The following is a 14,483-nucleotide window of genomic DNA, read 5'->3' as shown; positions in this document are numbered from 1 at the left end:
GTGGATTCATCCTCTCTGATCATGCCCATCAGCCAATCCAGCTCTGTATCCAAACCAACTGCCAGTGTCCCTGGAGTTTTCTAGAAGGGGATTAATGAGCAGGGAGAGATTCCCTTCACCTGGGAACAATTGTTGTCCAAGCCCTCTCCTCTTATTTTCACCTCAGACAGACACTTGTCCTGATATTTCCTGGAATTAAAGCACAGGGATCAATCTAAAGCTCCCCATAGGGAGCAAATTCCCAGCCTTAATTTCAGTAACAGCTTCAGGTGATGAGGAGGAAGGAAGAGGTGAAGGAGGCAATGACTTCTCCAGGAGCTCAGGATGCATCCGAGGCCTTTGGTGATCATTTCATGGAATTATGGAATATCCTGAGTAGGAAGGGACCCACAGGGATCATTGATCCAAACCCTGGCCCTGCTCAGACACCCCAACAACCCCACCCTGGGCATCCCTGGCACCACTATCCAAGCATTCCTGGAGCTCTGGCAGCCTCGGGGCTGTGCCCATTCCCTGGGGAGCCTGGGCAGTGCCCAGCACCCTCTGGGACAGAACCTTTCCCTGGGCCTGCCCTGGCCCAGCTCCAGCCACTCCCTGGGTCCTGTCCCTGGTCACAGGAAGCAGAAATCAGAGCTGCTCCTCAGGAGGGTGTTGAAGACCACAATGAGGTCTCCCCTCAGTTTCCTCAAGGCTGAACAAACCAATTTCTCTCCACTTTGCATGGAAAAGCTGCTGCATCTCTCCAATACAAAAAGGCACCAGACCACCCTTGTTCCACCTCAGGGCTTTGATCCCAGCACAAGAGCTCTGGAAGCCTTGGAAGCCAACACTGATTCATGCCATAACTGATTAGAAATGACCAGAAATCCCGGAATTAGAGAATCTCTAAAGTTGGAAGAGACCTTCAAGATTTAGTCCAACCAGGACCATTTGGAAACACAGGACACCACCACTGTTGAACGTTGAACACTGAACGCTGAACGTTGAATGTTGAACGTTGAACATGGAACGGTGAACATTGAATGCTGAATGTTCAACGTTAAACAGTGAACATTGAACGTTGAACATTGAATGTTGAACATTGAACATTGACTGTTTAATGTTGAATGTTGAACAGTGAACGTTGGCCATTGAATGTTGAACACTGAACAGTGAACGCTGAACATTGAACATTGACCATTGAATGCTGAACATTGAATAGCGAACGTTGACCATTGAATGTTGAACATTGAACGGTGAACGTTGAACGTTGACCATTGAACGTTGACCATTGAGTGTTGAACATTGAATGGTGAACATTGAACATTGAACATTGAACATTGACCGTTGAACATTGAACATTGAATGTTGACTGTTGAATGTTGAACGTTGACCATTGAATGTTGAACATTGAACAGTGAATATTGACCGATGAATGTTGAACATTGAACATTGAACGTTGAATGTTGAACATTGAATGTTGAACAGTGAACCTTGAACATTGACAAATGAGTGTTGAACATTGAACATTGACCGATGAATGTTGAACGTTGAACATTGAACGTTGACCATTGAATGTTGAACATTGAACAGTGAACACTGAACACTGACTGATGAATGTTGAACGTTGAACATTGAACGTTGACCGTTGAATGTTGAACATTGAACATTGACCGATGAATATTGAACGTTGACCATTGAATGTTGAACAGTGAACCTTGAGCATTGAACATTGAGCCTTGAATGCTGCCATCCTGCCAGACTAGGGTTACAATAATCTTCCAAAAGAAAAGCCAATGGTTTTCCAACTGAACTCACCTCTTACGATGATGTTGGTGGACTTTTTCGCAGGATTGCCGACGTTATTGTTGGCGATGCAACTGTAGGTGCCAGAATCCTCAGAGGTGATGGCGGGAATGGTCAGAGTGCCCCCGTTGAGGACCGTCTTGTCGGGCAGGACCCCCGCAGACCTCACCCATGTCAGGCTGGGCGCTGGCTCCCCCCCGGTGGTCACACATACCAAGGTGATGGCTTCTCCAGGGTTCACCACAATGGGGTCATCCACGAGGAGCTTGATGGAAGGGGATGCTGCAAAACACAACAGGAATCACAGAATCGGGGAATGGTTGGGAAAAAAGGGATCTTAAATATCATCCAGTCCCTGCCATGGGCACGGATACCTCCCACTGTCCCAGGCTGCTCCCAGCCCCAATGTCCAGCCTGGCCTTCCAGGACACTGCCAGGGATCCAGGGGCAGCCACAGCTCTCTGGCAATTTCAGCCCAGCCCCTCCCCACCCTCCCAGCCAGCAATTCCCAATTCCCAATCTCCCATCCATCCCTGCCCTCTGGCACTGGGAAGCCATTCCCTGTGTTCAGGCATTCACTGGTTTCTTGTCCCAGCTCTGACTGGTTGTTCAGTAAGGCAAAGGGAAGGAGATAAAGAAAAGCAGGGAGAGTAATAGCCAGGCAGTCATAAAATCATGGAATGGTTTGGGTGGGAAGGGATCTTAAAGCCCATCCCATTGCAGCCCCTGACATGGGCAGGGACACCTCCCACTATCCCAGGCTGCTCCAAGACCCATCCAACCTGGCCTTGGGCACTGCCAGGGATCCAGGGGCAGCCACATTCCCTGGGCATGCAGAGGCAGGTAGGGATTGATGGATTGATGGGAGCAGGGATTGATGGATGGACAGCACTGCAGCCACATTTGGGAAGGAACGTGTCACGTGTGGGACAGGTGCCGGCACACTGGATTGGAAACCTTGGAAAAAGGAATGAGTAAAGAACTTCTTTGGCATAGGAAGTGTGTTCTCCTCAAGTCAGATCCTGCCCACTCATCCATCCCTCCTAATCCACCTCCTCCCCAATGATTTCCTGGGAACTTGGCTGCCCACTGGGATGAATCCCTGGAGTTTGAATCAGGAGAGGCATCTTCCTTGGAACAACTCTTCTTCGCACACAGAGAGACTCAACAATCCAGGACAAAGGTGGTTTTCCCTCTCTGGGATGTACAACCTGCAGCTCACACCTAATTCCCATAACTCCCATAAAATATCCTATGAGCAACTGTGGATCAGCCAGCAGAGGTTGATGGGAAGATGCTGCTGCTCTCGGAAAGAAGGGATTAAATTTAATTCTCTCTTTTTTACCTCTCCTTTTCCATGAAATATTTCCATGTGATAGAAGAGGAGCAAATGCTCAATATGAAAGGACAGGGCAGCAATTCATTGGAGAATATAAATAAAATAGAAATAATAGAAATAGAAATAGAAATAATAGAAATATTAGAAATATGCATATAAATATAAATAATACAAATAAAAAGATAAATAAAATATAAATAGAAGATAAATAAAATATAAATATCATAAATATAAATATAAATATAAATATAAATATAAATATAAATATAAATATTATAGTTATTATAAATATAAATGTAAATAAAAAGTCCCACTCTGAGCTGTGACCTCCCGTGTCCCCTGTGGTGAGGGATCCACCCTTGCTGGATCCAGGCTTTGCTCCAAGGCATCCTTTAAACTGCATAAATGATGAGCCAATGTATAAATATCCATTGCTAGGCCAGGAAAAGCAGCAATCCCAAATAAACTCAGGCATAAAGGTGAAGGATTGATATTCTAAGCCAAGAACGCCAGCAAAGGCGGTAATAAAAAGGGAAAGGCAATAAAAATGTTACATCCCAAAATCACATCCCCATCCTTGTTATTACAGGGAGATATTCCCGGGTGCTCTGCTTTAGATGGGAATCTTATTTCAATATTAAAGGAATACAAAGCAAGCACTAGAGGCAAATACAAGAATCAGCCATAAAAGCAGAGTTTGCTTTATTTGGGCTTCACCCGCGAGGAATTTGCTTTGTCTGCATTTGGAAGCGGGAAAAAAAATGGGAAGAGCTTCCTTTGTACCTGCTCTGGCACAGGGAGAACTGGGAACATCAGAATCATGGAATATCCCGAGCTGGAAGGGACCCACAGGGATCATCCAGTCCAACCCCTGGCCCTGCACAGACCCCCCAACAACCCCACCCTGAGCATCCCTGGCAGCGCTGTCCAAACGCTCCTGGAGCTCTGGCAGCCTCGGGGCTGGGCCCATTCCCTGGAGAGCCTGGGCAGTGCCCAGCACCCTCTGGAATAGTGGAACCTTTCCCTGATTTCCATCATATCCCTCCCCTGACACAGCTCCAGCCGTTCCCTCAGTCCCGTCCCTGGTCACCATAAGGAAACTCCTTAGGAGAGCAGAGATTTAAAAGCCAAGCCCTCTCTTCCAGCTCCTCCCAGTTTTGGACTCCACAAATCCTTCCCAGCATGAATTCCTGGTTCAGGTCATTTCAAACCAAAGGAATTTGGTTCATGGCTAAAAATCCACACCTCAAACCAGTCAGCTCTGCCAGTTGTGTCAGGGTCTCTTTGATCACATCCTCTGAGCTCTTCTTCCATCAGCTGATGGATCCCTGGTTTGAGATTCCAGATGGGAAACTGGGAAGAGTGCCATGTTTTCTGCTTAAGGAGGCTTTTTGGGAGAAGGTGGAAAAAACAGGGATCCAGGTACAACCAGAACCTGTGGGGTCATCACCATCACCCAGCTGGCCCCTATTTCCCTCTCCCTTCCTCTTCCCTGAGTTTAATCGTTTTTCCTGAACAATTCCAGCAAGGAGCTGCTCTTTGCTCTCACTTCCCATCAAATCTCGAGACAGGGAACAAGGGAACCACGGATAACCCTTCAAAACTTGGAGCAAAAGATAAAAGCGCCGACGTCAACCCAATCTGGTGGGGCTGTTTTCCATAACGGCCTCCTAATCCTGCAGATGAAAGGGAGCCCTTTGGATCCGTCAGGAACAAAGTGGGATGGGATAAAAAGGCTGTGACACATCCCTTTCATCCCAGCACTCCAAACAGAAAGGGCATGGAAATGATGGTTTGGATCCAGCAGTTTCCCTTTATTTACACCCCACATTTCACTTTCAGTTCCTATTCCAAAAATCCAAACAGAAATCCCTGGATTTCTGCAGGCAGGACCCCAGAAAGCTGGATTTAATCTGAAAAATATTAAGAAATTCAGGTTGTTGAGGTTTTCAGCAAACAGAACTCAGTGGAGCAGATAAAGGGAATATTCACAATATTCCAGCAATAATGAGCCTTTACTTTGATATTGCTCTGCTAAAGGACAAAAGAATGGGGAGTTATAGCCCGGGAATCATGGAATTATGGAATGGTTTGGGTTGGAATGACCTTAAAATCGATTCCATTTTGCCTCCTGCCATGGCCAGAGACACCTCCCACTGTCCCAGGCTGCTCCCAGCCCCAATGTCCAGCCTGGCCTTGGGCACTGCCAGGGATCCAGGGGCAGCCCCAGCTGCTCTGGCAATTCCAGCCCAGCCCCTGCCCACCCTCCCAGCCAGCAATTCCCAATTCCCAGTCTCCCATCCAGCCCTGCCCTCTGGCACTGGGAAGCCATTCCCTGGCTCCTGTCCCTCTATCCTTGTCCCCAGTCCCTCTCCAGCTCTCCTGGAGCCCCTTTAGGCCCTGCAAGGGGCTCGCAGCTCTCTCTGGATCCTTCTCTTCTCCAGGTGAACATTCCCAGCTCTCCCAGCCTGGCTCCAGAGCAGAGGGGCTCTGTTGTTTGGAGCACCTCCATGGATTCCTCTGGACTCTCTCCAGCAGCTCCACATCCTGCTCTGTCCCCAGGGCTGGAGCAGCTCTGCAGGTGGGGTCTCACCTGAGCAGGGCAGAGGGGCAGAATTCCCCCTTTCCTGCTGCCCACACTGCGGGATCAGCCCAGGGCATGGGGGGTTCGGGGATGGACATATCCAGCTCTCACCCACCAACATCCCCAAGTCTTTCTTCCAGGGCTGATGTCAATCCCTTCATTCCCCAGCCTGATCAGTCCCCTATCCGTGGACCGATCCCAGGTCCATGTGGAGTTGAGGAGTAATGGATTTTATTAAGTTAGGTTCAGTCCTAGTTTGGGAATTTAAGCCTCAGAACCAGCACAAGCCCCTAACACCAAGCCTCATGGAGACACGGGAGAGGGTCATGTGTGAAATCCCATAAATTCCAAGAATTCCTAATGCAACCAAACCATCCCTGCCAGAAGGAGTCAGGACTAAATGGGGTCTATTATCACCCCCAAGGCCACGTCCCGAGCTGAGGTCTGTCCTAGATGACTTCCAGGATTAATGAGGGGGCCATGGAGGCTTGGCCAGCAATGCTTCTCCAAACCACAGCCTCCACCCCAGCAGAGCCTCAGCCAGGCAACATTCCCAGTGAAAAACTCCTTGAAATCTGCTAACAACAATAAAAATTATTATCAAACAATAGCGAGCTCTGGGAAATATTCCCAAAACTTGCACGGAACAAGCTTTCCAAACACCATATTTGGGCACCACGAGAATGCCTCCATGTTCCGAGAGTCCTGCATCTCCACTGCCCTTTGGAAGTCGGGGTTTCCAAGTGCCAATCCCACATGTCGGAGTGAGGCTTGGCTTGGCAGGGGACAAAGAGAGCGGCAGAGCTGCCGGGAGCTCCTCCCCTAGCAGAACAAGGCCCTACTGATCCGAGGGAATCTGCCCCGCTCCCATTCACGCCGCAGCTGCAGCCTTGGGAAAGGGGCTCCCATTCAGAGGCTTCCGTGTGGGAGCGGTGCTGCCGCATCCCAGGATTTCAGAGCTGCCTGGGAAGCCAACGGTGCGGGTGACAAAGTGCTCTTGGAATTACAGCGGGTCACAACACCCGGCCCTGCTGCTCCAGGCACTACCAGGAATTTCAATGGGAATTATATCCATTTCTTTGGCCTTGTGTTAAAGGCGAGTCAGGCACGGGTGGCAGATGGATGGAGATTGATTGGAAAACTAATAATTAATGGCTCCAACATAGCCCAGTCCTCACAGGGTGCTAAACCAGCAAGAAACACACCCTGGTCTTGATCAATGACAGGGGCAAGACTTGCTCAGACTGAGCATGAAACAAGCACTCATTAAGTCATCGTTAGCACTCTTAATTAGACCAGGCTGCCAAGCACTTGGACCAGAGAAGCTGTGGCTGCTCCATCCTTGCAATGCTCCAGGTTGGATGGGGTTTGGAGCAACCTGGGATAGCTGATGGTTATCCCTGCCCATGCAGGGAGCGGAGCAGGATAATCCTTAAGGTCCCATCCCACCGAAGCCATTTTGGGATTTATTCAAGGAGCTGCTAAAGATGTTCAGGGAATTTGAAGGTGTGGAGTCTCTGCTGCTGCCTGGGATGGGGAGCCGAGGCTGGAATGGCACTGGGAAGAAAATCCATCTGTCATTCTTGGAGCAGCCAGAAAAAAATTCCACTGCCACCGTGTCATAATTACAGTGAGACAAATAGAGGTATTTAGGCCGGATGTATGGAATTGAGGAAATGTCACAATTGGCTTTAGGGATTACTGGAAATGCAAAAGAAACCCAATAATTTAATAGCGATATCAAAGTACACGCAGCAAGTCATGTCCTTGACAAGGCTCTCAGCCGTGATGAATAGAAATGAAAGGACATTATTTCCTCCAGTTTGGGGCATTATTTGAAAGGCAGAACTGAAATAGTAGAATGTAATTGAATTATATTTTTCCATACATTGCTGCGTGTGCATCCAGTTAATTTACAGCCAGGATTTCTAGCGGGAACACAAAGCCAATATTCCTAACTAGACACGCAGTGCACAGGCCCTTTCCAGGCAGAGCAGAAAGGGTTTGAGGTTCCTGCAAGGCTGGAAGCAGCATTCCTGTAGCTATTTATTCCAGAAAGTTCAACCAAGAGTGGATTGGAATTCCCAGATTTTGAATTAGAATCAGAAAATCCCAGAATGAGACTGGGAGGGATCTTAAAACTCATCTTGTTCCACCTCCTGCCCCTTCCTCTGTCCCGGGCTGCTCCAAGCCTCATCCAACCTGGCCTTGGGCACTGCCAGGGATCCAGGGGCAGCCACAGCTGCTCTGGCAATTCCAGCCCAGCCCCTCCCCACCCTCCCAACCCAGAATTCCTTTCATAAATCCAACCTAAATCTCTCCTCCTTCAGCTCCCTTCCCCACTCATTTTTTTTTTCTTTTTTACCCTTATTTTATAGGGCAAAAATAAACTTCTTCTTGCCCACCCTGCAATAGGACAGGTCCTTTCTTTTCATCATCAGCCCTTCAAAAAACCTGAATTACCCCTAAATAAAAATAAACCCAGGGAAAAATAATAGAAAAAAATCCTAAAACTCAACAAGCAATGAAAATCTCGTTTATACTTTTCTATGTCCATCCTCTGCTGCTGCTGAGAGATCCCAGTGGAAGTTGCACAACTCATGGAAAAGACTCCAGCTAGACAGCTCTAGACCAGTTCTAGTTCTAAAAACTTGGTGTTTGTTTAGGCAAATAAAACTTATTTATCTTATATTTCATCTTTCTTTTTCTCTTACTCCCTCTTTTCTCCCATCTTCTTTTCACTGCCTTTACATTTCCAGCACTTCCAGGGCAAGAAAAAAATAATGAAAAGCTCCTCGGGTCCCAAATCTTTCAGGTTTGTCTCCTTTTTTTGATTTAATACATGGAATTACTGAGGTAAAATATTCCCAGAGCAGCTTTAAGCATTGCAAGTGATTTAGGATCATCATGGAATGGTTCCTCATGGAATGGTTTGGGTTAGAATAGACCTGGGAGATGACCTAATTCCAACCCCTCCTGATATGGGCAGGATTTAGGGTTTTCCCTGGCACACAGGAGGAATTTCCAGCTGGTAAAAGTTCCTGGATCTGTCCTGGGACAAATGGGTGGCTCCCCTGACCCAGGGCAGGTGTCCCTTGATGGCCAGAGCCACCCTTGTCTGTGTCCCTGAACCTCCCACTGGGGTCCCTGAGCAGTCGCTGCTCCTGACAGAGATTAAAAAGAAAAAATCCTATTTTTCAGTCTCCCCTGAGCCTGTCCCTGAAATAAAGAGGCTTAAAGTTGAGGCAAGAGCAAGATCATTTTGTCTGGGCATCCTGTCAAAAATGGAAAATGACGAGGTTCAGGGAGCGGAGAGGGAAGTTACAGGATAGAAATAAAGAGTGGAATTATCATGGAATTGTAAAATCATGGAATATCCTGAGTGGGAAGGATCCACAAAGATCATCCCGTCCAACTCCTTCCCTGCACAGGCCCCCCAACAGCCCCACCCTGGGCATCCCTGGCAGCACTGTCCAAATACTCCTGGAGCTCTGGCAGCTTCGGGGCTGTGCCCATTCCCTGGGGAGCCTGGGCAGTGCCCAGCACCCTTTTGGGAAGAACCTTTCCCTAAAATCTAAAACTATAACTAAATTTAAATAGAAATCATATTTATGAAGGTTTTTCAGCTGAGCTCAATATTTTTATATCCCTATATATTCACACAAGCCAGTCCAGGTATCCCTATCCCATTCCCTGTGCTCCTTTCTATCCTCAACACCCTTTTTATCCCCCCTCCTCCAACTTTTCCAGAATCCCTGTGTTTTTAGAGCCGTGGGGCCGCAGCTTTGATGACTCATGTCCTTATGGCCCTCTTTTCCCGGGTGCTTTTCCTCTCCCTTTTCCAGCACTTTGATGCCTCCGTGGGCTCGTGCTGCCATTCACGCACAGATGTGGCATTGAGAATTCCAGCGGGAGGAAGGGAGGCGGATCTTGGCTTTTCAAGGCACTTCCTCGCTGGTCTCGCTCGGGAGAGGCCACAAAAGCTCCCAGCTCCCACACTGGAGGGATTCATTCCGTGGGGATTCGATCCAGCGGCGCTGAGGGAAGCGGGATCCTCCCTTCGGCAGCGGAGTTAAACCGGCTTAAACCCATCATGGAATTGTCCCTTCCTTGCTAAATTTAAATCCACGCGGGATTAAATCCATCTCAGCCATGCCAAAGTCATGCCTGCAAGCCGAGGTCATAGATCTCAGTGCCCCTAGAGCATAATTCCTGCTTTCCAAAAATAGCAGGGATGAATTGTTCCTCAATTCCCCGAGTGCAGCTCTGCCTGAACGGCTCCAGACACCTCTGCCCAGCCCTGCTGCAACAGCACCATCCTAATTAGTGGATTAGGGATGAGTGCTTAACGAGAAGCTGCCAAGGAGGGACCCTCAGGCTTCTGGAGGACACAATCCGGGCAAGAACAAACATCAGTGATGTGCTCAGGAAAAGGGAGCTGGGATCCAGGGATATATTGAAAGGAAATTTGTTGGGAATTCAGGGAAGCAGCTCTGGTTGAAGCCAGCGTTTATGGGGCTGGGAATGTGGAGGGCTCTGCATTCCCCGAGGAGTGAGCTTCTCCAAGGAGATCAGCAGGACCTGGGGATATTGGGATGATGGGACCCCCAGGAAATAAAGGAAATGTTCTTTATACAATCGTGGAATCATTAGGATTGGAAAACTGCTCTGAGATCGTTGAGTCCAACCATTCCCAGCACTGCCCAGGCCACCACTGCTCCATGTCCCCACGTGCCACATCCACAGGGATTTGAAATCCCTCCAGGGATGGGGACTCCACCTCTGACCTGGGCAGCTGTGCCAGGGCTGGGGAACACTTTCCAGGAAGGAATTTTCCAAATTTCCAACCTAAATCTCCCCTGATGTAACTTGAGGCTGTTTCCTCTGCTCCTGGAGGTTTTTACATGGAAGCAGAGCCCGACCCCCCCGGCTGCCCCCTCCTGTCAGGGACTTGTGCAGAGCCACAAGGTCCCCCCTGAGCCTCCTTTGCTCCAGCCTGAGCCCCTTTCCAGCTCCCTCAGGAATTCCTGAGACAAGACACCCGTATTCCAACATGGAAAATGCTGCTGCAAAGGGGAAGAGGAGAATTCTTTGTTCCATGCCAGGACCAGATTCCCTGCCAGCCCTGCAGGGAGTCAAAACCAGCCAGGATAACTTGGGATTGATGGGACAAGGCTTAGACCTAATGAAGAACAGGACTAGGGGATCCCTTGGGATCCTGTCCAGCTTTATCTTCTGTTATTCCTTTTTGCTCAAGAATTATCCCGGAGCAGCTGTGGCTGCCCCTGGATCCCTGGAAGTGTCCAAGGCCAGGCTGGAGCAGCCTGGGATAGTGGGAGGTGTCCCTACCCACAGCAGGGTGGCACTGGATGGGCTTTAAGATCCCAAACTATCCTGGAATTTTACAAACCCATCCACCTGCAATGCTCAGCTCAGAGTATCCTCAGCTCTTCTCCCATCCAAGGATTTCCAGCCCCTTTAATCCCAGTCACCTCCCCCCAGGAATGACAGGAAATGTGCAGAGCAATATTTTTTCCACCTTACATAATTCCCTTTCCAGGGCATTGTCAGACTGACAGGAAACAAAGCGAGTTTATCATGACAGACTTCAGCCTAATCGAGGGATTAAAAGTGAATTAAGCCTTTTTTAATTTGTCTCCCACCACATGCCCCAGCCAGAGCAGCAGCTTCAGCTGTGATTTCAATGAGCTGTGGCAGGCAGCTGAAAAATCATGGATTGAAAGCCTCATCTTGCTCGGGAAAAAAATTCCTGGGCTGGTTTATTTGATCCTGGAGCCTGCCAAAACTCAGCCTTAATTTATGTATTAATGATCACCTGCACTAAACTGGCTGCTAATAGAACAAATATAATTTCCAAATGAATCCGTGCCACCCAAGCTGCTTCGTGGAGCGAGACAAAAGCCTGATTTGCTTTTCCTCAATCATATCACAAGAACTATTCTAAGGAGCCCACAATTCCCAAGGTTTTCTGGGTAAATATCCTGCTTTTTCTCCGGCACTTTGAAACAATGAACACTCTTGAAAGGCTCCATTCAGGGTATTCTCAGCTCGGAGTCTTCCATGTGCCATTCAGCAGGAGCTGGGGCTAAAATTACCTTTTTCAGTGCCTCCCATGGAAACTGGCGACACCATCATCTGTCAGTAATCCCTCTTCGACACCCAGCAGAGGTTTGGAATAGCAGATCCAGGGATTTCTACGGGAGGAGGAATTTGTTCCTGCCCAGAGGAACCTCCTCAGCAAAGAGTGGTCGAGGCTAAGGCAGAGAGATGGGGCTTGGAATTGCAGAATCATGGAATGGTTTGGGATGGACGGGGCCTTAAATCCCATCCCATTCCATTCCCTTCCCTTCAAACTTCTTATCTATTGAGATAAGAAATTTACGGAGTCATTGGTGCCTTTAGACACAAAATGGATCTCCACCAGCACCTCCACCCTGCTCTACAACATTGCTGCTAAGTGCCACCTTGTCACCTGGGCACGGTGACACTTCTGCGATGACCTCAGCTGCTCCATTTCCAGCATCCACTTCAGGTTTTGGGGCTGGTTTGGTGTTTTGAACTGGTCTGTGCTGGAATAAAGAAATCTTTTTGTCTGAAAAGTGAGGTCACAGCAGTGGGTGGGGGGGATGAGGATCCAGGGTCACAGGGAAGAGGTGGAAGGAGGGGATTGTCCCCCTCTATTCTGTCCTTGGAGGCTCCACCCAGGAAATTGTGTCCAGCTCTGGAGTTCTCAGCATGAAAATGTTGTGGATTTGCTGGAATGATCCAGAGGAATCCACGGAGATGCTCCAAGGGCTGGAGCTGCTCTGGAGCCAGGCTGGGAGAGCTGGAAATGTTCACCTGGAGAAGGGAAGGATCCAGGGAGAGCTGAGGGTGCCCCTTGCAGGGCCTGAAGGGCCCCTTGCAGTCCCTCTCCAGGAGAGCTGGAGAGGGACTGGGGACAAGGCCTGGAGGGACAGGAGCCAGGGAATGGCTTCCACTGCCAGAGGGCAGGGCTGGATGGGAGATTGGGAATTGGGAATTGCTGGCTGGAGTGAACAGGACAATGGGGAAACGGCTTTAAGCTGGAAGAGGGTAGATTTAGATGGGATATTGGGAAAGGAATTCTTGGATATTTCCATTTGAAATGGAAATGTGAGGGAGGTGAGGGGCTGGGCTGAATTCCCAGAGAAGCTGTGGCTGCCCCTGGATCCCTGGAAGTGTCCAAGGCCAGGCTGGACTGGGCTTGGATCACTCTGGGATAACAGAAGGTGTCCCTGCCCATGGCAGGGGCTGGAACGAGATGGACTTCAAGGTTCTTCCCATGCAAACCATTCCAGGATTCCATGAAAGAATCCCAAATCCAAGAGCTGAGTGCAGCCACAGCACGAAGGGCTGCTGGAGCCTCACCTGTTTTGTTGGAGAGGCGGAAGGACACCATTTTATCCGGGATGCTGCAGACATTCCGCACAGAGGCGATGCAGCTGTAGTTGGCGTAGTCCTGAGGTCGGAGATTCTTCAGCTTCAGGATCTTTGTTTCTCCCTGGAAAATGAGGAGAGAACATTAGGAAGGGACAGAGGTAGAGGAACAATGGATACAGGATCTGGGATTTCCATCCTCCTCCAGCATTCCCGAGTGCTTTTCTTGGGATTGATCCCTGGTGTTACAGCCACAAGAGAGAGACACAACCGACTAATCCATAAGGGATGAGCCCAAAACAAAGAGGAAATTCCCAAGAAATTCCACAAAATGGAAGCAGCTTTTCCAGGGACTCTGCCTAAAGGCTTAGAGATCCTCCCCCAAAGGATTTCCAAAGGACACAGGGAATATCAGCACTGGAAAGCCAGAGGGAATCTGGTTTGACAGAGTCCTTCAAGTAGCAAATTTTTCAGGATAATTTATCCAAGGTGCAATTTCCATCATGTAAAAAATCCCAAGGTACAAAATTCCTGTTTTCCTTTGAAAATGAGGTGCTGCTGGATCCTGTTTTTAGCCAAGGAGCAGGGATGGAGCAGGGAGCTGAATGGGACATGGAATGGTGGATTCCTTCAAGCACAGACAGCAGAAAAGTGGGAAATGGGAAATGTGGGATTCCCCCTGCAAAGCTTCAAAAGAACAATGTGGAAGATGTTCATTATCCAGTGTCCTGATAAATCTGAACAACTTTACTATAGGCTCAGCCTTAGGAACACATGGAATTATTTTTAATGATGTCACATGGATAAACTACCAAGGAATATCTAGGAAAAATATGGAAGTTTGAGAAAATGAATGTACAAAACCGGGAAAAAAAGAAATCCATAAAAAAACATCCAGCTGAGCAGGGAGGAAAAGAAACAGTCCTCGAAATCTTGGGGAGACTTTGGGAATATTGGCATTTTAGTGGTTTCTATGAACAACCCATCCCATGGAAATGATGGGATTAAAATTAAGGCCAAGCCTTGGGAAGGCTGCTCCTATAGATCAAATTCCTGCTTTAAGAGGTTCCTCTGGAATAGGGAAGGGCCTGATCCAGGCTACCAAAGGCACGGAGTTCTGGAAGCACAGAGCAGCTACATCCCAGCAATTCCCTCCTTAGCTCCAAGTTGAACTTGGGCTGAACTCACAATGGAATTCTGGATCACGTCCCCAGCTCGCAGAGATTTATAAAAATGTATATATTTTCCTCATTGGTTGGGATAATTAGTCTAATTATGTCTAATTGCATAATTATTGTAAATACAGCAAATTTAATCTCACGCTCGGGCTGTGCAATTCCAATGAGCGACGGGGAG

At 48.4% G+C, this 14,483-nt stretch overlaps 1 protein-coding gene across 1 annotated transcript in view; it reads right to left on the bottom strand.

Annotated features, from left to right (window-relative positions):
• MDGA2 (MAM domain containing glycosylphosphatidylinositol anchor 2) overlaps window positions 1-14,483 on the bottom strand; it is a 222,159-nt gene that overhangs the window by 99,290 nt on the left and 108,386 nt on the right. Inside the window, exons 5-6 of the mRNA XM_069016095.1 lie at window positions 13,119-13,251; window positions 1,798-2,067 (exon numbers count right to left, since the gene is read on the bottom strand). Of these exons, the coding sequence (XP_068872196.1) occupies window positions 1,798-2,067; window positions 13,119-13,251 (403 nt within the window). The remainder of the gene's footprint in view (window positions 1-1,797; window positions 2,068-13,118; window positions 13,252-14,483) is intronic.

The sequence above is a fragment of the Aphelocoma coerulescens genome, chromosome 5, assembly GCF_041296385.1.
Source record: "Aphelocoma coerulescens isolate FSJ_1873_10779 chromosome 5, UR_Acoe_1.0, whole genome shotgun sequence".
Lineage (NCBI taxonomy): Eukaryota > Metazoa > Chordata > Aves > Passeriformes > Corvidae > Aphelocoma > Aphelocoma coerulescens.
This window is presented reverse-complemented; position numbering and strand designations above follow the sequence as displayed.